Genomic DNA, 23,637 nt, shown 5'->3' on the forward strand with positions numbered 1-23,637 from the left:
GCTGCCCCAGAGGTGGTCGAAAGGTGCTGAGGGTAGTTAGTGAAGGTGGGTAGGCTGTCCTGACTGCTGTCACCCTGGGTGGGTACCAGGGTGGGCTGCCCGAGAGGTGGTCGAAAGGTGTGTCACGGTGGACCGATAACTGGAAGGTACGTTGGGGCGGGCTGCCTTAGAGTGGCCGGAAGGTGGGAGGGACAGGGGCTTACTGGGTCTGTATTATATGCACTGTTTATGTAACTGGATTAGCTTTTTATGTACAAATGTCATGGTTGCTGTCTTTTCATATGTGAAACTGAGGTTTGAGGTTTGTCCTCAGCTCCCTGTAAACTGGTTGAACAGTAGGGTTTAGGGCCTGGCTTTGCTGCTCCTCTCCCTTGTAAAATTGCTGTTGTATATAGCTGTAAATGTTAACTGTTTTTAAACTGTTTTGTAATTTGTTTAATAAAATATTATAAACAGGAAAAACCAAAAATCTGATATCCACCTGACATGCAGAGTACCATCTCTTCACCTCATTATCTGGACAAGTTCAGGAGTTACTGTGCTGGCTAATTGGTGAATTAAAGGACACTGTAAACAGGGTGCTACCTGGACTGAGCCCCAGAGGGCAGGGACAATGCTGAGGCCAGTACAATTGTTCATACTGGCATCTTCCCCTGCCACCACAGGAATTGCAAAACCTGTGCCCACACCTCCCCTCTCCCCCGCCCCCACTCTGTCCAAGGCCCCAAAGGAGCCTTCCACATCAAAGTTTCACCTGCACTTTCGCATACATTTACTGTATCTGTTGCTCCCAATGCAGTCTCCTCTACACTGGGGAGACTGGACACATTCTCAGAGTGCTTCAGAGATATTCTGGGATACCTGCACCAATCAATACCACCGCCCCATAGCTGAACATTACAACTCCCCCTCTCACTCTGCTGAGGACATGCAGGTCCTGGGCCTCCTCCATCACCACTCCCTTACCACCCAACGCCTGGAGGAAGAACACCTCATGATATAGAGCTTATGCTCGAAACCTCAACACTCCTGCTCCTTGGCTGCTGCCTCAGTAGCTGTGCTTTTCCAGAACGACACTTTTTGATTCTGATCTCCAAGCATCAGCAGTCCTCACTTTCTCCCTGAGTGTTAGCCCACTTGTTAGAACTCTCTACATGGCTGGTGAACTGAGATTTTGAGTGAAGTTTTTCAGTTCCTTGCCATTGGGTTTGAAGGTGGAGCAGGTGGGATTCAAAAGGACCAATGTGTGGTCACAACTATATATGGGTGCTCCACCGGGGGCACAGGGGGTCCCTAGGATCTGTACATCCACTTCAGCCTGTGATCCAACCAAATGTCTAGCATAACTTCTGTGCTTCCAAGTAGGAATTTTGACCCATTTGGTGTTCGTGGCCTCCCACTCTGTTAAATTCCAAGCGCTACGGAGCAGGAGCTAGATATAGAACCCAAAGGGGACTGAGATCTGTACCTGGCATAGACCAGTGGCTAAAGCAGTGGGGAAGAGAACAATGGAGGGTCAGGGAAAGTGAAGCCAGAAAAGTGTTGCAACTCACAGCCCAAACTGGATCAGATGCTTCAATGTGATGACTGACCTCCCTCTCGATCTCAAATAGTTGACGAGATTACCCTTGAATGGACAGAGAGCAGAATTCTTACAGATGGTGAAACTTTCCTTCTGATCTCAGCACCTCCACATTGCTTGCTTTTTACTAACTTGCTGTCCCATTTCTTTAGATTATAACACTTTTTTTTTTGGGTTTGGATCTGAAACATACTCTGAAAACACAAGCCCTTTCTTGACTCTGATAAGAAAGAGGCCTTTTATCTTAATTGTGGTTTCTACTAACATTGCTGTTTGGAGAGAGGGCTATAGGGAGTTTAAAGGGTCTAGATTAGAGTGGTGCTGGAAAAGCACAGCAGGTCAGGCAGCATCCGAAGAGTAGGAAAATTAACGTTTCAGGCAAAAGCCCTTCATCAGGAATGAAGGCAGGGAACCTCCAGGGTGGAGAGATAAATGGGAGGGGGGTGTGGGGCTGGGGAGAAGGTAGCAAAGAGGACAATAGGTGGATCGGGGTGGGGATGGAGGTGATAGGTCAGAGAGAAGGATGGAGCGGATAGGTGGCAAGGAAGATTGGCAGGTGGGACAGGTCATGGGGACAATGCTTGGGTGGAAGGTTGGAATTGAAGTAAAGTGGGGGGAGGGGAAATGAGGAAACTGGTGAAGTCCACATTGATGCCCTGGGGTTGAAGTGTTCTGAGGCAGAAGGTGAGTTTAATGGGTGTCAACATTTCAAATGTACTCCACTGCCTGTAAGAAGGCCCTGAGATTGTAAAAGGCCTTGTATAAACAATGACAATAACTGAGGTCCCATCTCACTGCTCCAGCTAGGGTAAAGGATCCTGTATCACACTAGCCCTGCTGTCTTGGCCATTATTAATCTCTCCATCAACACCACAAAAGGCATAGTTTCTGGCCGTTATTACATTGCTGATTTTTGGGAGTTGGCTGAGCCCACGATTGTCTGCGGCATTACCTATATTAAAAAAAATTGAAAAGTACTTCATCAATTGTAAAGAGTCATAAAAGCTGCCAATGCAGGGGTTTCCAGTTTAGTTTTAAGCTTCTCCTTTCTATTACCACGAGACACAGTAAGAGCTTTAGTCAGATGCAATACTTGAAATGAGACAAACACATGAAGAGGAAAACTATGAAAAGATCCAGTGAAAGAGAATTTAAGTAGACAGATCCAGCACAGGGGCAAAACTGTGACTCTGTGCAAAGTTAGATAGCTCTCTTGAACCATTGGATAAAGAAATAAATTGGCTGAAGGTTCTATACACAGGTGTATTTTCTCCAACTGTAAGAGTTAAAATCTTAGGCATATAATTACCTCACTTCCAGCCACCTAAGCATTGAACAACACCTCTAGAATGTGTGTCTGTCTTGCATGTCACAGCAGCCAGCAACCTAATGAACTGGATGTCATACATACATACATACATCTTCACACCTGGAGTTTAGACACATTTTGGTACTTCATATCAATCAGGCTTTCTGGAGATGGATTGTCCAACAAGGAACAGCAAACGTTTCCTGTAACAGGCCCTTACCAGAAAACATAGCTGCCTGCTCCGCTGATGGAAGTGTGGCACGGTTGGATTCTTAGATGAAAATTTAATTTTTGGGGGGAAAGAGTAAAAGAATGGGAGTTACAGCAAGAAAGAGAGCAGAACAAGTGGAAGCTTTTAAGAAAATGTATACAGAATTGTCATTTATTTTTGCTTTGGGGCTACCATTCCAATAATAAGAAAACATTTTTGACATTGCCTTGAAATGTTGCTGTAATAGATTTTGGATTACAATGCCTGGTGATACCAAAGATAGACCTGACCGCATTGCTACATGAGTTGAAAACACGATCCAAATATAAGTCACAATGAAGGCTGAGGGAGATGCAAAGCGATGTACCTTGCTCATGTATTCAGTGACGATATACAATCCATTGTCTACTACAACTCCCAATAATTTCACCAGATTCTTGTGCAGTAATTTCCTGTGTTTTAACAAAGAAAAATGCAAAAGTTAAATCAATCAGTCGCATGGAGTCAACCTGTTGTCTGATCATTTTATTTTGGCTGGGACTTTTTTTTTACTGGAGCGTAGGAAGTTGAGGGGCAACCTTACTGAGGAATATAAAATCATGAAGGGCATAGGTAAGGTGAGTGACATGGGAGTTTCCCACAGGGTGGGGGAATTCAAAACCAGGAGGTGAGAGGGGAAGGATTTAAAAAGGACATGAGGAGCAATCTTCTTTCACACAGAGAGTGGTTCATGTGTGGAATGAACTTCCAGAGAAAGAGATGGATGCAAGTACAGCCACAATGTTTAAAAAACGTTTTGGATAAGTTAATTGAAAGGAAAAGATTTGGAGGGATATGGGCCAAGTGCAGGCAGGTGGAACTAGTTTAGTTTGGAATTATGGTTGGCATGGACTGATTGGACTGAAGGGTTTGTTTCCATGTTGTATTATACAGTATGGGCACAGTCCTTGCTTTTGAATAAAGTTATCTCTCACCCACCCTGCCCTGTTTAGTGGAGTAAGGGGCAGCAAGCAGGCACCATACAAAAGCAGAATCTCCAAGGGAGCATAAATGAGAATTGTGCCCTTCCAGGAGAAGCGAGGTGACAGCATCGGGCACCAGAAAGCAGACAGAGGTAAGTTGAAAATCACAAAAGCGAGAAGATGATTGAGTTTGTCTTTGTGTTCTATTCGTTTGGATAAAATATTTGCCTTTTTTCCAATCTGCAGGAACCTTTCTAGAACCTAAGGATTTTTGGAAGATTATAACCAATGTAACTTATATTTCTGATGCCGCTTCTTTTGAAAGATGCAGGCCAGTCCTGGGAACTTGTCAATCTTTTGACGCTTGACAATCTTGATTTAAGAGGAGAAAGTGAGGTCTGCAGATGCTGGAGATCAAAGTTGAAACTTTATTGCTGGAACAGCACAGCAGGTCAGGCAGCATCCAGGGAACAGGAGATTCGACATTTCGGGCACAGGCCCTTCTTCAGGAATGAGCAGAGAGTGTTCAGCAGGAGAAGATAAAAGGTAGGGAGGAGGGACTTGGAGGAGGGTGCGTTGGAAATGTGATAGGTGGAAAGAGGTCAAGGTGAGGGTGATAGGTCGGAGTAGGATGGAGGCGGAGAGGTCAAGAAGAAGACTGCAGGTCAGGAAGGCGGTGCCGGGCTGGAGGGATTCGGCTGAGACAAGGTGGGGGGAGGGGGGATGAAGAAACTGGTGAAGTTCAAGTTCATCCCCTGTGGTTGGAGGGTTCCCAGTCGGAAGATAAGACGCTCCTCCTCCGACCGTCGCGTTGTTGTGGTTTGGCGGTGGATGAGTCCAATGACCTGCATATCCTCAGTGGAGTGGGAGGGGGAGTTGAAATGCTGTGCTACAGGGTGGTTGGGTTGGTTCGTCCGGGTGGCCCAGAGGTGCTCTCTGAATCGCTCCGCAAGTAGGCGGCCTGTCTCCCCAATATAGAGGAGGCCACACCGGCTGCAGCGGATGCAGTAGATGATGTGGGTGGAGGTGCAGGTGAATCTGTGGCGGATATGGAAGTTTCCTTTGGGGCCTTGGAGAGAAGTGAGGGGGGAGGTGTGGGCGCAAGTGTTGCACCTCCTGCGGTTGCAAGGGAAGGTGCCGGGAGTGGAGGTTGGGTCGGTGGGGGGTGTGGATCTGACAAGGGAGTCGCGGAGGGGCTCCGTAGAGACCACTCCCTCCGCGACTCCCTTGTCAGATCCACACCCCCCACCGACCCAACCTCCACTCCCGGCACCTTCCCTTGCAACCGCAGGAGGTGCAACACTTGCGCCCACATCTCCCCCCTCACTTCTCTCCAAGGCCCCAAAGGAAACTTCCATATCCGCCACAGATTCACCTGCACCTCCACCCACATCATCTACTGCATCCGCTGCAGCCGGTGTGGCCTCCTTTATATTGGGGAGACAGGCCGCCTACTTGCGGAGCGATTCAGAGAGCACCTCTGGGCCACCCGGACGAACCAACCCAACCACCCTGTAGCACAGCATTTCAACTCCCCCTCCCACTCCACCGAGGATATGCAGGTCATTGGACTCATCCACCGCCAAACCACCACAACGCGACGGTCGGAGGAGGAGCCTCTTATCTTCCGACTGGGAACCCTCCAACCACAGGGGATGAACTTGGACTTCACCAGTTTCTTCATCCCCCCTCCCCCCACCTTGTCTCAGCCGAATCCCTCCAGCCCGGCACCGCCTTCCTGACCTGCAGTCTTCTTCTTGACCTCTCCGCCTCCATCCTACTCCGACCTATCACCCTCACCTTGACCTCTTTCCACCTATCACATTTCCAACGCCCCTCCTCCAAGTCCCTCCTCCCTACCTTTTATCTTCTCCTGCTGAACACTCTCTGCTCATTCCTGAAGAAGGGCCTGTGCCCGAAACGTCGAATCTCCTGTTCCCTGGATGCTGCCTGACCTGCTGTGCTGTTCCAGCAATAAAGTTTCAATCTTGATTTAAGTTCTTCCCTCCTCATAATTTATTGATTTTCAATAATCTTTGGGAAGTTTCTTAAGTTTTATTCTGTGAAAACAGACACAAATTGCTGGTTCAAAAGCCTCTGCAGCATTTTGTTTTTTGGAGCAGTTATTCACTAGCAATAAGACTGTCCACATGGAGTACGTAAGCCCAGAGTATGGCAGGCACAAGATCACATTTTGATGACTAGGAAACAACAGCTTACATGTGGTGTGGGCATGTTGCTTTTCAAGTCAAATAAAGACATTGGAAATAGGTTTGAATTATAATACCGTACAATTGAGGTGAGAGTCAGAATTGGTTGTGAATATCTCAGTGTGGCGTACAACCTATCCTCTTAGATAGAATGGCCTCCCAGGCAAGAAACTGGAGGAGAGCATCCAGAAAATGAAGACCTGGTAGTTTTCTGGTCACCCTCAAACTGGGCAGTGTACCCATCCACTTAAATACAGAGAAACACTTATGCTAAAAACCCAAAGAGCTGCAGATCCTGTGAATCAGAAACAAAAACAGAAGGTGCTGGAAAAGCTCAGCAGGTCTGGCAGCAGTGCGAAGAGAAATCTGAGTTAACGTTTCGGGTCTGATGACCTTTCCTCAAAACTGATGGTGTTTGGAAACCTTTCTGCTGTCCAGTATGGGAAAGATCATAAATATAAGGACTGTTGCTCCACCTAGTGGGCACATCACAAAGCTGCAAATTCCATCCTGACTGATCAAAACAAACTAGAAAGACCTTATTCAAAGTTGAAAAATGTCGTGCTGGAAAAACACAGCAGGCCAGGCAGCATCCGAGGAGCAGAAGAATCGACGTTTCGGGCATAAGCCCTTCTTCAGGAGTCCCGAAACGTCGATTCTCCTGCTCCTCGGATGCTGCCTGACCTGCTGTGTTTTTCCAGCACCACATTTTTCAACTCTGGTACTCCAGCATCTGCAGTCCTCACTTTCTCCTAGTAGACCTTACTCAAATACATGACCATTGGATGTCTCAAAGAGCTTTCTGGCCAATAAAGTACTTTTGGAGTGCTGTGATGTAGGAAATGCAGTTCTTATGAAGAGTCACCAGGCACTGAAATGTTAACTCTGCTCTCTTGCCATAGTTAGGAGAAAGTGAGGACTGCTGATGCTGGAGATCAGTGTTGAAAAGTGTGGTGCTGGAAAAGCACAGCAGGTCAGGCAACATCCGAGGAGCAGGAGAGTTGAAGTTTCAAGCATAAGCCCTTCATCAGGAATTGGGGTTGGGGGACGCCAAGGGGGCTGGGAGATAAATGGGAGGGGGCAGGGCTGGGGGGGAAAGTAGCTGGGAAGGCGATAGGTGGATGAAGGTGGAGGTGATGGTGACAGGTCAGTGCAAAGGGTGGAGCAGATAGGTGAGAAGGAAGATGGGATAAGTTGGGGGGAGGAGAAATGAGGAAACTGGTGAAATCCACATTGATCCCATGTGATTGAGGGTCCCAAGGTGAAAAATGAAGTGTTCTTCCTCCAGGCGTCGCGTGGCTAGAGTTTGGTGGTGGAAGAGGCCCAGGCCTTGCATGCCCTTGGCAGAGTGGGAGGGGGAGTTAAAGTGTTTGGCCACAGGGTGGTAGGGTTGGTAGGTGTGTGTGTCCCAGAGATGTTCTCTGAAACGTTCTGCAAGTTGGTGTCCTGTCTCCCCATGGGATCAATGTGGATTTCATTTGTTTCCTCAACTCCTCTGCCCCCACCTTATCCCAGATCCAACCCTCTAACTCGGCACTGCCCTCTTGAACTGTTCTACCTGTCCATCTTCCTTCCCACCATCAGCTCCACCCTCCTCTCCGACCTATCACCATCACCCCCACCTTTGTCTACCTATCGCATTCCCAGTTACCTTACCCCCCACCCCCACCCCAGCCGTGCCCCCCCATCTCCCTCCCATTTATCTCTCAGCTCCCCTGGGCTCCCCCCACCATTCCTGAGGAAGAGCTTATGCTTGAAACAGTGACTCTCCTGCTCCTCGGATGCTGCCTGACTGGCTGTGCTTTTCCAGCACCACACTGTTTGACTGCTGAGTTTCACAAGCAATTTCTGTTTTTGTTGGCACAGTAACTAAGTTGTGTGTAGTTAACTCCCCCAAATAGCAGCGTGATAATGACCAGATAATCCACCTTATTTGAGATGTAGATTGAGGAATAAACATTGGCCAGGGCAATGTGGACAAACCTGCTTTTCTTTGAAGTAGTGGCATTGAATCTCTTACCCAACCAGGCAGGTGTACGGGGCCTCAGTTTAACAGTAAAGTACACTTGAAGGACTGTGCTGCAGTGTCAGTCAACACTTTGTGCTCATAGTCTAGAACTGGATTTGAACAGAGAAAATTTGTAACTCAGAGACAAGGGTGCTGCCAAGTGAATTACATTCACCATAAAGATTTGGGAACTTCACATCCTTCTGGATTTAATATAGAGTTCAACAATTTTAGGGTTTTCTCCCGTGTTTTTACTCCAACACACCAGCCGTGTCATCCCATGGACTGCTACCACAGACATTGTCAACTATTGATAGTCCCCATTGGCAGCTATTGATTCCCCCTAGAGTGACTTTTCCCCACTCCTTTGTCCATCAAACTGCTTTTCTCCCTCATTGGGCTCTATCTCCATCTATTGTTTACTCTGCCTCCTCCCTAGCTTCTGCACAAATACAAACATCTTCCTGGCTACAAACACCACCGAAGGAGGCTCAGTGGACCTGAAATATTGACTCTGCTTTCTCTCCACGGGTGTTGCCAGACTTGAGCTTTTCTAGCAGCTTCTGTTTTTGTTTCGGATTTACAGCATCTGCAGTTCTTTGGGTTTTTTTTTGTTTATAGCAAAGAGTTGTGTTCAGATAGCAGCTTCAGTGTTACAAAGTATCACAGGAATTCCCGCAGGAGGATTATAAATAAAATCTGACATTACATCACATAAAGAGACATAAGATCAGATGACCAAGAGCCCAGACAAAGACGGAGGTGTTAAGGAAACCCTAAAAGGAAGTGAGTGAGGAGAGAGTCAGAGAGGTTTACAATGGGGGTATTGCAGAGTCTAGCATCTTGTAGACCAGTGAACACAGGGGAGATTGATACTTGTACACCAGGGAGCACAGGGCAGATTGATACCTGGAGACCAGGGAGCACAGGGCAGATTGATACCTGGAGACCAGGGAGCACAGGGCAGATTGATACCTGGAGACCAGGGAGCACAGGGGAGATTGATACCTGGAGACCAGTGAGTACAGGGGAAATTGATACTTGCAGACGAGTGAGCACAAGGGAGGTTGATACATGCAGACCAGTGAGCACAGGGGAGGTTGATATTTGCAGACCAGTGAGCACAGGGGAGGTTGATACATGTAGACCAGTGAGCACAGGGGAAATTGATACTTGCAGACCAGTGAGCACAGGGGAGGTTGATACTTGCAGACCAGTGAGCACAAGGGAGGTTGATACATGCAGACCAGTGAGCACAAAGGAGGTTGATACTTGTAGACCAGTGACCACAGGGGAAATTGATACTTGCAGACCAGTGAGCACAGGGGAGGTTGATATTTGCAGACCAGTGAGCACAGGGGAGGTTGATATTTGCAGACCAGTGAGCACAGGGGAGGTTGATATTTGCAGACCAGTGAGCACAGGGGAGGTTGATACTTGCAGACCAGTGAGCACAGGGGAAATTGATACTTGCAGACCAGTGAGCACAGGGCAGATTGATATTTGCAGAGACCAGTGAGCACAGGGCAGATTGATATTTGCAGAGACCAGTGAGCACAGGGCAGATTGATATTTGCAGAGACCAATGAGCACAGGGCAGATTGATACTTGCAGAGACGATTGAGCACAGGGGAGGTTGACACTTGTAGACCAGTGAGCACAGGGGAGATTGATACTTGCAGAGACCAGTGAGCACAGGGGAGGTTGATACTTGCAGAGACCAGTGAGCACAGGGGAGGTTGATACTTGCAGACCAGTGAGCACAGGGGAGATTGATACTTGCAGAGACCAGTGAGCACAGGGGAGGTTGATACTTGCAGACCAGTGAGCACAGGGGAGGTTGATACTTGCAGAGATCAGTGAGCACAGGGGAGGTTGATACTTGCAGAGATCAGTGAGCACAGGGGAGGTTGATACTTGCAGAGACTAGTGAGCACAGGGGAGATTGATACTTGTAGACCAGTGAGCACAGGGGAGGTTAATACTTGTAGACTAGTGAGCACAGGGGAGGTTGATACTTGCAGACACCAGTGAGCAGAGGGCAGATTGATACTTGCAGAGACTAGTGAGCACAAGGGAGATTGACACTTGCAGAGACTAGTGAGCACAGGGCAGATTAATACTTGCAGACACTATGAGCGCAGGGCAGATTGATACTTGCAGAGACTAGTGAGCACAGGGGAGATTGATACTTGCAGAGACCAGAGAGCACAGGGGAGGTTGATACTTGCAGAGACTAGTGAGCACAGGGGAGATTGATACATGTAGACCAGTGAGCACAGGGGAGGTTGATACTTGCAGACCAGTGAGCACAAGGGAGGTTGATACATGCAGACCAGTGAGCACAAAGGAGGTTGATACTTGTAGACCAGTGAGCACAGGGGAAATTGATACTTGCAGACCAGTGAGCACAGGGGAGGTTGATATTTGCAGACCAGTGAGCACAGGGGAGGTTGATACTTGCAGACCAGTGAGCACAGGGGAGGTTGATATTTGCAGACCAGTGAGCACAAGGGAGATTGATATTTGCAGACCAGTGAGCCCAGGGAAGATTGATACTTGCAGACCAGTGAGCACAGGGGAGATTGAAACTTGCAGACCAGTGAGCCCAGGGAAGATTGATATTTGCAGACCAGTGAGCACAGGGGAGGTTGATATTTGCAGACCAGTGAGCACAGGGGAGGTTGATACTTGCAAACCAGTGAGCCCAGGGGAGATTGACATTTGCAGACCAGTGAGCACAGGGGAGGTTGATACTTGCAGACCAGTGAACACAGGGGAGATTGATACTTGTACACCAGGGAGCACAGGGGAGATTGATACTTGCAGACCAGTGAGCACAGGGGAGATTGATACTTGCAGATCAGTGAGCACAGGGGAGATTGATACTTGCAGACCAGTGAGCCCAGGGAAGATTGATATTTGTAGACCAGTGAGCACAGGGGAGATTGATACTTGCAGACCAGTGAGCCCAGGGAAGATTGATATTTGCAGACCAGTGAGCACAGGGGAGATTGATACTTGCAGACCAGTGAGCACAGGGGAGATTGATACTTGCAGACCAGTGAGCACAGGGGAGATTGATATTTGCAGACCAGTGAGCCCAGGGAAGATTGATACTTGCAGACCAGTGAGCACAGGGGAGATTGAAACTTGCAGACCAGTGAGCAGAGGGCAAATTGATATGTGCAGAGACCAGTGAGCACAGGGCAGATTGATACTTGCAGAGACCAGTGAGCACAGGGGAGGTTGACACTTGCAGACCAGTGAGCACAGGGGAGATTGATACTTGCAGACCAGTGAGCACAGGGGAGATTGATATTTGCAGACCAGTGAGCCCAGGGAAGATTGATACTTGCAGACCAGTGAGCACAGGGGAGATTGAAACTTGCAGACCAGTGAGCAGAGGGCAAATTGATATGTGCAGAGACCAGTGAGCACAGGGCAGATTGATACTTGCAGAGACCAGTGAGCACAGGGGAGGTTGACACTTGCAGACCAGTGAGCCCAGGGGAGATTGATACTTGCAGAGACCAGTGAGCACAGGGGAGATTGAAACTTGCAGACCAGTGAGCACAGGGGAGGTTGATACTTGCAGAGACCAGTGAGCACAGGGGAGGTTGACACTTGCAGACCAGTGAGCACAGGGGAGGTTGACACTTGCAGACCAGTGAGCCCAGGGGAGATTGATACTTGCAGAGACCAGTGAGCACAGGGGAGATTGAAACTTGCAGACCAGTGAGCACAGGGGAGGTTGATACTTGTAGACCAGTGAGCACAGGGGAGATTGAAACTTGCAGACCAGTGAGCACAGGGCAGATTGATACTTGCAGAGACTAGTGAGCACAAGGGAGTTTGACACTTGCAGAGACTAGTGAGCACAGGGCAGATTGATACTTGCAGACACTATGAGCGCCGGGCAGATTGATACTTGCAGAGACCAGTGAGCACAGGGGAGGTTGAAACTTGCAGAGACCAGTGAGCACAGGGGAGGTTGACACTTGCAGACCAGTGAGCAGAGGGCAGATTGATATTTGCAGAGACCAGTGTGTAGAGGGGAGATTGATACTTGCAGAGACCAGTGAGCCCAGGGGAGATTGATACTTGCAGAGACCAGTGAGCACAGGGGAGGTTGACACTTGCAGACCAGTGAGCAGAGGGCAGATTGATATTTGCAGAGACCAGTGAGTAGAGGGGAGCTTGATACTTGCAGAGACCAGAGAGCACAGGGGAGCTTGATACTTGTAGACCAGTGAGCACAGGGGAGATTGAAACTTGCAGACCAGTGAGCACAGGGGAGGTTGATACTTGTAGACCAGTGAGCACAGGGGAGATTGAAACTTGCAGACCAGTGAGCACAGGGGAGGTTGATACTTGCAGACCAGTGAGCACAGGGGAGGTTGATACTTGCAGACCAGTGAGCACAGGGGAGATTGAAACTTGCAGACCAGTGAGCACAGGGGAGGTTGATACTTGTAGACCAGTGAGCACAGGGGAGGTTGATACTTGCAGAGACCAGTGAGCACAGGGGAGATTGATACTTGCAGACCAGTGAACAGAGGGCAGATTGATATTTGCAGAGACCAGTGAGCACAGGACAGATTGATACTTGCAGAGACGAGTGAGCACAGGGGAGGTTGACACTTGCAGACCAGTGAGCACAGGGGAGGTTGATACTTGCAGACCAGTGAGCAGAGGGCAGATTGATATTTGCAGAGACCAGTAAGCACAGGGGAGGTTGATACTTGCAGAGACCAGTGAGCACAGGGGAGGTTGACACTTGCAGACCAGTGAGCACAGGGGAGGTTGACACTTGCAGACCAGTGAGCCCAGGGGAGATTGATACTTGCAGAGACTAGTGAGCACAAGGGAGATTGACACTTGCAGACCAGTGAGCACAGGGGAGGTTGATACTTGTAGACCAGTGAGCACAGGACAGATTGAGACTTGCAGAGACGAGTGAGCACAAGGGAGATTGACACTTGCAGAGACTAGTGAGCACAGGGCAGATTGATACTTGCAGACACTATGAGCGCCGGGCAGATTGATACTTGCAGAGACTAGTGAGTAGAGGGGAGATTGATACTTGCAGAGACCAGAGAGCACAGGGGAGATTGATACTTGCAGACCAGTGAGCACAGGGGAGGTTGATACTTGCAGACCAGTGAGCACAGGGGAGATTGAAACTTGCAGACCAGTGAGCACAGGGGAAATTGATACTTGCAGACCAGTGAGCACAGGGGAGATTGAAACTTGCAGAGACCAGTGAGCACAGGGGAGGTTGATACTTGTAGACCAGTGAGCACAGGGGAGATTGAAACTTGCAGACCAGTGAGCACAGGGGAGGTTGATACTTGTAGACCAGTGAGCACAGGGGAGATTGAAACTTGCAGACCAGTGAGCACAGGGGAAATTGATACTTGCAGACCAGTGAGCACAGGGCAGATTGATATTTGCAGAGACCAGTGAGCACAGGGCAGATTGATATTTGCAGAGACCAGTGAGCACAGGGCAGATTGATATTTGCAGAGACCAATGAGCACAGGGCAGATTGATACTTGCAGAGACCAGTGAGCACAGGGGAGGTTGATACTTGCAGAGACCAGTGATCACAGGGGAGGTTGATACTTGCAGACCAGTGAGCACAGGGGAGATTGATACTTGCAGAGACCAGTGAGCACAGGGGAGGTTGATACTTGCAGACCAGTGAGCACAGGGGAGATTGATACTTGTAGACCAGTGAGCACAGGGGAGGTTAATACTTGTAGACTAGTGAGCACAGGGGAGGTTGATACTTGCAGAGACCAGTGAGCAGAGGGCAGATTGATACTTGCAGAGACTAGTGAGCACAAGGGAGATTGACACTTGCAGAGACTAGTGAGCACAGGGCAGATTAATACTCGCAGATACTATGAGCTCAGGGCAGATTGATACTTGCAGAGACTAGTGAGCACAGTGGAGATTGATACTTGCAGAGACCAGAGAGCACAGGGGAGGTTGATACTTGCAGAGACTAGTGAGCACAGGGGAGATTGATACATGTAGACCAGTGAGCACAGGGGAGGTTGATACTTGCAGACCAGTGAGCACAAGGGAGGTTGATACATGCAGACCAGTGAGCACAAAGGAGGTTGATACTTGTAGACCAGTGAGCACAGGGGAAATTGATACTTGCAGACCAGTGAGCACAGGGGAGGTTGATATTTGCAGACCAGTGAGCACAGGGGAGGTTGATACTTGCAGACCAGTGAGCACAGGGGAGGTTGATATTTGCAGACCAGTGAGCACAGGGGAGATTGATATTTGCAGACCGGTGAGCCCAGGGAAGATTGATACTTGCAGACCAGTGAGCACAGGGGAGATTGAAACTTGCAGACCAGTGAGCAGAGGGCAAATTGATATGTGCAGAGACCAGTGAGCACAGGGCAGATTGATCTTTGCAGAGACCAGTGAGCACAGGGGAGGTTGACACTTGCAGACCAGTGAGCCCAGGGTAGATTGATACTTGCAGAGACCAGTGAGCACAGGGGAGATTGAAACTTGCAGACCAGTGAGCACAGGGGAGGTTGATACTTGTAGACCAGTGAGCACAGGGGAGATTGAAACTTGCAGACCAGTGAGCACAAGGGAGATTGACACTTGCAGAGACTAGTGAGCACAGGGGAGATTGATATTTGCAGACCAGTGAGCCCAGGGAAGATTGATACTTGCAGACCAGTGAGCACAGGGGAGATTGAAACTTGCAGACCAGTGAGCAGAGGGCAAATTGATATGTGCAGAGACCAGTGAGCACAGGGCAGATTGATACTTGCAGAGACCAGTGAGCACAGGGGAGGTTGACACTTGCAGACCAGTGAGCCCAGGGGAGATTGATACTTGCAGAGACCAGTGAGCACAGGGGAGATTGAAACTTGCAGACCAGTGAGCACAGGGGAGGTTGATACTTGTAGACCAGTGAGCACAGGGCAGATTGATACTTGCAGAGACTAGTGAGCACAAGGGAGATTGACACTTGCAGAGACTAGTGAGCACAGGGCAGATTGATACTTGCAGACACTATGAGCGCCGGGCAGATTGATACTTGCAGAGACTAGTGAGCACAGGGGAGATTGATACTTGCAGAGACCAGAGAGCACAGGGGAGATTGATACTTGCAGAGACCAGAGAGCACAGGGGAGGTTGATACTTGCAAACCAGTGAGCACAGGAGAGGTTGATATTTGCAAACCAGTGAGCACAGGGGAGGTTGATACTTGGAAACCAGTGAGCCCAGGGGAGATTGATATTTGCAGACCAGTGAGCACAGGGGAGGTTGATACTTGTACACCAGGGAGCACAGGGCAGATTGATACCTGGAGACCAGGGAGCACAGGGGAGATTGATATTTGCAGACCAGTGAGCACAGGGGAGATTGATACTTGCAGACCAGTCAACACAGGGGAGATTGATACTTGTACACCAGGGAGCACAGGGCAGATTGATACCTGGAGACCAGGGAGCACAGGGGAGATTGATATTTGCAGACCAGTGAGCACAGGGGAGATTGATACTTGCAGACCAGTGAGCACAGGGGAGGTTGATATTTGCAGACCAGTGAGCCCAGGGGAGATTGATATTTGCAGACCAGTGAGCCCAGGGGAGATTGATATTTGCAGAGACCAGTGAGCACAGGGGAGGATGATATTTGCAGACCAGTGAGCCCAGGGGAGATTGATATTTGCAGACCAGTGAGCCCAGGGGAGATTGATATTTGCAGACCAGTGAGCACAGGGGAGATTGATATTTGCAGACCAGTGAGCCCGGGGGAGATTGATACTTGCAGACCAGTGAGCACAGGGGAGGTTGATACTTGTAGACCAGTGAGCACAGGGGAGGTTGATACTTGTAGACCAGTGAGCACAGGGGAGGTTGATACTTGTAGACCAGTGAGCACAGGGCAGATTGATACTTGCAGAGACTAATGAGCACAAGGGAGATTGTCACTTGCAGAGACTAGTGAGCACAGGGCAGATTGATACTTGCAGACTTTATGAGCGCCGGGCAGATTGATACTTGCAGAGACTAGTGAGCACAGGGGAGATTGATACTTGCAGAGACCAGAGAGCACAGGGGAGATTGATACTTGCAGAGACCAGAGAGCACAGGGGAGATTGATACTTGCAGAGACCAGTGAGTAGAGGGGAGATTGATACTTGCAGAGACCAGAGAGCACAGGGGAGATTGATACTTGCAGAGACCAGTGAGCACAGGGGAGGTTGACACTTGCAGAGACCAGTGAGCACAGGGGAGGTTGACACTTGCAGACCAGTGAGCCCAGGGGAGATTGATACTTGCAGAGACCAGTGAGCACAGGGGAGATTGAAACTTGCAGACCAGTGAGCACAGGGGAGGTTAATACTTGTAGACTAGTGAGCACAGGGGAGGTTGATACTTGCAGAGACCAGTGAGCAGAGGGCAGATTGATACTTGCAGAGACTAGTGAGCACAAGGGAGATTGACACTTGCAGAGACTAGTGAGCACAGGGCAGATTAATACTCGCAGACACTATGAGCTCAGGGCAGATTGATACTTGCAGAGACTAGTGAGCACAGGGGAGATTGATACTTGCAGAGACCAGAGAGCACAGGGGAGGTTGATACTTGCAGAGACTAGTGAGCACAGGGGAGATTGATACATGTAGACCAGTGAGCACAGGGGAGGTTGATACTTGCAGACCAGTGAGCACAAAGGAGGTTGATACTTGTAGACCAGTGAGCACAGGGGAAATTGATACTTGTAGACCAGTGAGCACAGGGGAGGTTGATATTTGCAGACCAGTGAGCACAGGGGAGGTTGATACTTGCAGACCAGTGAGCACAGGGGAGGTTGATATTTGCAGACCAGTGAGCACAGGGGAGATTGATATTTGCAGACCAGTGAGCCCAGGGAAGATTGATACTTGCAGACCAGTGAGCACAGGGGAGATTGAAACTTGCAGACCAGTGAGCAGAGGGCAAATTGATATGTGCAGAGACCAGTGAGCACAGGGCAGATTGATCTTTGCAGAGACCAGTGAGCACAGGGGAGGTTGACACTTGCAGACCAGTGAGCCCAGGGGAGATTGATACTTGCAGAGACCAGTGAGCACAGGGGAGATTGAAACTTGCAGACCAGTGAGCACAGGGGAGGTTGATACTTGTAGACCAGTGAGCACAGGGGAGATTGAAACTTGCAGACCAGTGAGCACAAGGGAGATTGACACTTGCAGAGACTAGTGAGCACAGGGGAGATTGATATTTGCAGACCAGTGAGCCCAGGGAAGATTGATACTTGCAGACCAGTGAGCACAGGGGAGATTGAAACTTGCAGACCAGTGAGCAGAGGGCAAATTGATATGTGCAGAGACCAGTGAGCACAGGGCAGATTGATACTTGCAGAGACCAGTGAGCACAGGGGAGGTTGACACTTGCAGACCAGTGAGCCCAGGGGAGATTGATACTTGCAGAGACCAGTGAGCACAGGGGAGATTGAAACTTGCAGACCAGTGAGCACAGGGGAGGTTGATACTTGTAGACCAGTGAGCACAGGGCAGATTGATACTTGCAGAGACTAGTGAGCACAAGGGAGATTGACACTTGCAGAGACTAGTGAGCACAGGGCAGATTGATACTTGCAGACACTATGAGCGCCGGGCAGATTGATACTTGCAGAGACTAGTGAGCACAGGGGAGATTGATACTTGCAGAGACCAGAGAGCACAGGGGAGATTGATACTTGCAGAGACCAGAGAGCACAGGGGAGGTTGATACTTGCAAACCAGTGAGCACAGGGGAGGTTGATATTTGCAAACCAGTGAGCACAGGGGAGGTTGATACTTGGAAACCAGTGAGCCCAGGGGAGATTGATATTTGCAGACCAGTGAGCACAGGGGAGGTTGATACTTGTACACCAGGGAGCACAGGGCAGATTGATACCTGGAGACCAGGGAGCCCAGGGGAGATTGATATTTGCAGACCAGTGAGCACAGGGGAGATTGATACTTGCAGACCAGTCAACACAGGGGAGATTGATACTTGTACACCAGGGAGCACAGGGCAGATTGATACCTGGAGACCAGGGAGCACAGGGGAGATTGATATTTGCAGACCAGTGAGCACAGGGGAGATTGATACTTGCAGACCAGTGAGCACAGGGGAGGTTGATATTTGCAGACCAGTGAGCCCAGGGGAGATTGATATTTGCAGACCAGTGAGCCCAGGGGAGATTGATATTTGCAGAGACCAGTGAGCACAGGGGAGGTTGATATTTGCAGACCAGTGAGCCCAGGGGAGATTGATATTTGCAGACCAGTGAGCCCAGGGGAGATTGATATTTGCAGACCAGTGAGCACAGGGGAGATTGATATTTGCAGACCAGTGAGCCCAGGGGAGATTGATACTTGCAGACCAGTGAGCACAGGGGAGGTTGATACTTGTAGACCAGTGAGCACAGGGGAGGTTGATACTTGTAGACCAGTGAGCACAGGGGAGATTGAAACTTGCAGACCAGTGAGCACAGGGGAGGTTGATACTTGTAGACCAGTGAGCACAGGGCAGATTGATACTTGCAGAGACTAATGAGCACAAGGGAGATTGTCACTTGCAGAGACTAGTGAGCAGAGGGCAGATTGATACTTGCAGACACTATGAGCGCCGGGCAGATTGATACTTGCAGAGACTAGTGAGCACAGGGGAGATTGATACTTGCAGAGACCAGAGAGCACAGGGGAGATTGATACTTGCAGAGACCAGAGAGCACAGGGGAGATTGATACTTGCAGAGACCAGTGAGTAGAGGGGAGATTGATACTTGCAGAGACCAGAGAGCACAGGGGAGATTGATACTTGCAGAGACCAGTGAGCACAGGGGAGGTTGACACTTGCAGAGACCAGTGAGCACAGGGGAGGTTGACACTTGCAGACCAGTGAGCCCAGGGGAGATTGATACTTGCAGAGACCAGTGAGCACAGGGGAGATTGAAACTTGCAGACCAGTGAGCACAGGGGAGGTTGATACTTGTAGACCAGTGAGCACAGGGGAGATTGAAACTTGCAGACCAGTGAGCACAGGGGAGGTTGATACTTGTAGACCAGTGAGCACAGGGCAGATTGATACTTGCAGAGACTAGTGAGCAGAGGGCAGATTGATACTTGCAGACACTATGAGCGCCGGGCAGATTGATACTTGCAGAGACTAGTGAGCACAGGGGAGATTGATACTTGCAGAGACCAGAGAGCACAGGGGAGATTGATACTTGCAGAGACCAGAGAGCACAGGGGAGATTGATACTTGCAGAGACCAGTGAGTAGAGGGGAGATTGATACTTGCAGAGACCAGAGAGCACAGGGGAGATTGATACTTGCAGAGACCAGTGAGCACAGGGGAGGTTGACACTTGCAGACCAGTGAGCAGAGGGCAGATTGATATTTGCAGAGACCAGTGAGCAGAGGGCAGATTGATATTTGCAGAGACCAGTGAGTAGAGGGGAGCTTGATACTTTCAGAGACCAGAGAGCACAGGGGAGCTTGATACCTGTAGACCAGTGAGCACAGGGGAGATTGATACTTGTAGACCAGTGAGCACAGGGAAGATTGAAACTTGCAGAGACCAGTGAGCACAGGGGAGATTGATACTTGTAGACCAGTGAGCACAGGGGAGATTGAAACTTGCAGAGACCAGTGAGCACAGGGGAGGTTGATACTTGTAGACCAGTGAGCACAGGGGAGATTGAAACTTGCAGACCAGTGAGCACAGGGGAGTTGATACTTGTAGACCAGTGAGCACAGGGGAGGTTGATACTTGCAGACCAGTGAGCACAGGGGAGGTTGATACTTGCAGACCAGTGAGCACAGGGGAGATTGAAACTTGCAGACCAGTGAGCACAGGGGAGGTTGATACTTGTAGACCAGTGAGCACAGGGGAGGTTGATACTTGCAGAGACCAGTGAGCACAAGGGAGATTGATACTTGCAGACCAGTGAACAGAGGGCAGATTGATATTTGCAGAGACCAGTGAGCACAGGACAGATTGATACTTGCAGAGACGAGTGAGCACAGGGGAGGTTGACACTTGCAGACCAGTGAGCACAGTGGAGGTTGATACTTGCAGACCAGTGAGCAGAGGGCAGATTGATATTTGCAGAGACCAGTGAGCACAGGGCAGATTGATACTTGCAGAGACCAGTGAGCACAAGGGAGATTGACACTTGCAGACCAGTGAGCACAGGGGAAGTTGATACTTGTAGACCAGTGAGCACAGGACAGATTGAAACTTGCAGAGACCAGTGAGCACAGGGGAGGTTGACACTTGCAGACCAGTGAGCACAGGGGAGATTGATACTTGCAGAGACTAGTGAGCACAAGGGAGATTGACACTTGCAGACCAGTGAGCACAGGGGAAGTTGATACTTGTAGACCAGTGAGCACAGGACAGATTGATACTTGCAGAGACTAGTGAGCACAGGGCAGATTGATACTTGCAGACACTATGAGCGCCGGGCAGATTGATACTTGCAGAGACTAGTGAGCACAGGGGAGATTGATACTTGCAGAGACCAGAGAGCACAGGGGAGATTGATACTTGCAGAGACCAGAGAGCACAGGGGAGATTGATACTTTCAGAGACCAGTGAGTAGAGGGGAGATTGATACTTGCAGAGACCAGAGAGCACAGGGGAGATTGATACTTGCAGAGACGATTGAGCACAGGGAAGGTTGACACTTGCAGACCAGTGAGCACAGGGGAGATTGATACTTGCAGAGACCAGTGAGCACAGGGGAGATTGATATTTTCAGACCAGTGAGCCCAGGGAAGATTGATACTTGCAGACCAGTGAGCACAGGGGAGATTGAAACTTGCAGACCAGTGAGCAGAGGGCAAATTGATATGTGCAGAGACCAGTGAGCACAGGGCAGATTGATACTTGCAGAGACCAGTGAGCACAGGGGAGGTTGACACTTGCAGACCAGTGAGCCCAGGGGAGATTGATACTTGCAGAGACCAGTGAGCACAGGGGAGACTGAAACTTGCAGACCAGTGAGCACAGGGGAGGTTGATACTTGTAGACCAGTGAGCACAGGGGAGATTGAAACTTGCAGACCAGTGAGCACAAGGGAGATTGACACTTGCAGAGACTAGTGAGCACAGGGGAGATTGATATTTGCAGACCAGTGAGCCCAGGGAAGATTGATACTTGCAGACCAGTGAGCACAGGGGAGATTGAAACTTGCAGACCAGTGAGCAGAGGGCAAATTGATATGTGCAGAGACCAGTGAGCACAGGGCAGATTGATACTTGCAGAGACCAGTGAGCACAGGGGAGGTTGACACTTGCAGACCAGTGAGCCCAGGGGAGGTTGATACTTGCAGAGACCAGTGAGCACAGGGGAGATTGAAACTTGCAGACCAGTGAGCACAGGGGAGGTTGATACTTGTAGACCAGTGAGCACAGGGCAGATTGATACTTGCAGAGACTAGTGAGCACAAGGGAGATTGACACTTGCAGAGACTAGTGAGCACAGGGCAGATTGATACTTGCAGACACTATGAGCGCCGGGCAGATTGATACTTGCAGAGACTAGTGAGCACAGGGGAGATTGATACTTGCAGAGACCAGAGAGCACAGGGGAGGTTGACACTTGCAAACCAGTGAGCACAGGGGAGGTTGATATTTGCAAACCAGTGAGCACAGGGGAGGTTGATACTTGGAAACCAGTGAGCCCAGGGGAGATTGATATTTGCAGACCAGTGAGCACAGGGGAGGTTGATACTTGCAGACCAGTGAGCACAGGGGAGGTTGATACTTGTACACCAGGGAGCGCAGGGCAGATTGATACCTGGAGACCAGGGAGCACAGGGGAGATTGATATTTGCAGACCAGTGAGCACAGGGGAGGTTGATACTTGCAGACCAGTCAACACAGGGGAGATTGATACTTGTACACCAGGGAGCACAGGGCAGATTGATACCTGGAGACCAGGGAGCACAGGGGAGATTGATATTTGCAGACCAGTGAGCACAGGGGAGATTGATACTTGCAGACCAGAGAGCACAGGGGAGGTTGATGTTTGCAGACCAGTGAGCCCAGGGGAGATTGATATTTGCAGACCAGTGAGCCCAGGGGAGATTGATATTTGCAGAGACCAGTGAGCACAGGGGAAGTTGATATTTGCAGACCAGTGAGCCCAGGGGAGATTGATATTTGCAGACCAGTGAGCCCTGCGGAGATTGATATTTGCAGACCAGTGAGCCCAGGGGAGATTGATATTTGCAAACCAGTGAGCACAGGGGAGATTGATATTTGCAGACCAGTGATCCCAGGGGAGATTGATACTTGCAGACCAGTGAGCACAGGGGAGGTTGATACTTGTAGACCAGTGAGCACAGGGGAGGTTGATACTTGTAGACCAGTGAGCACAGGGGAGATTGAAACTTGCAGACCAGTGAGCACAGGGGAGGTTGATACTTGTAGACCAGTGAGCACAGGGCAGATTGATACTTGCAGAGACTAGTGAGCACAAGGGAGATTGACACTTGCAGAGACTAGTGAGCACAGGGCAGATTGATACTTGCAGACACTATGAGCGCCGGGCAGATTGATACTTGCAGAGACTAGTGAGCACAGGGGAGATTGATACTTGCAGAGACCAGAGAGCACAGGGGAGATTGATACTTGCAGAGACCAGAGAGCACAGGGGAGATTGATACTTGCAGAGACCAATGAGTAGAGGGGAGATTGATACTTGCAGAGACCAGAGAGCACAGGGGAGATTGATACTTGCAGAGACCAGTGAGCACAGGGGAGGTTGACACTTGCAGAGACCAGTGAGCACAGGGGAGGTTGACACTTGCAGACCAGTGAGCCCAGGGGAGATTGATACTTGCAGAGACCAGTGAGCACAGGGGAGATTGAAACTTGCAGACCAGTGAGCACAGGGGAGGTTGATACTTGTAGACCAGTGAGCACAGGGGAGATTGAAACTTGCAGACCAGTGAGCACAGGGGAGGTTGATACTTGTAGACCAGTGAGCACAGGGCAGATTGATACTTGCAGAGACTAGTGAGCACAAGGGAGATTGACACTTGCAGAGACTAGTGAGCACTGGGCAGATTGATACTTGCAGACACTATGAGCGCCGGGCAGATTGATACTTGCAGAGACTAGTGAGCACAGGGGAGATTGATACTTGCAGAGACCAGAGAGCACAGGGGAGATTGATACTTGCAGAGACCAGAGAGCACAGGGGAGATTGATACTTGCAGAGACCAGAGAGCACAGGGGAGATTGATACTTGCAGAGACCAGTGAGTAGAGGGGAGATTGATACTTGCAGAGACCAGAGA

General features: G+C 49.7%; 1 protein-coding gene across 3 annotated transcripts in view; it reads right to left on the reverse strand.

Moving 5' to 3' along the window:
* matk (megakaryocyte-associated tyrosine kinase) overlaps window positions 1-23,637 on the reverse strand; it is a 116,850-nt gene that overhangs the window by 14,626 nt on the left and 78,587 nt on the right. For all 3 annotated transcript variants that reach the window (XM_087976110.1, XM_087976111.1, XM_087976112.1), the window contains exons 9-10: window positions 3,470-3,554; window positions 1,554-1,627 (exon numbers count right to left, since the gene is read on the reverse strand). In XM_087976110.1, the coding sequence (XP_087832236.1) occupies window positions 1,554-1,627; window positions 3,470-3,554 (159 nt within the window). The remainder of the gene's footprint in view (window positions 1-1,553; window positions 1,628-3,469; window positions 3,555-23,637) is intronic.

Source organism: Chiloscyllium plagiosum, unplaced genomic scaffold (assembly GCF_037043375.1).
Source record: "Chiloscyllium plagiosum isolate Xiang-an unplaced genomic scaffold, Cpla_swu_hap1 HiC_scaffold_28, whole genome shotgun sequence".
NCBI classification, from domain to species: Eukaryota; Metazoa; Chordata; class Chondrichthyes; order Orectolobiformes; family Hemiscylliidae; genus Chiloscyllium; species Chiloscyllium plagiosum.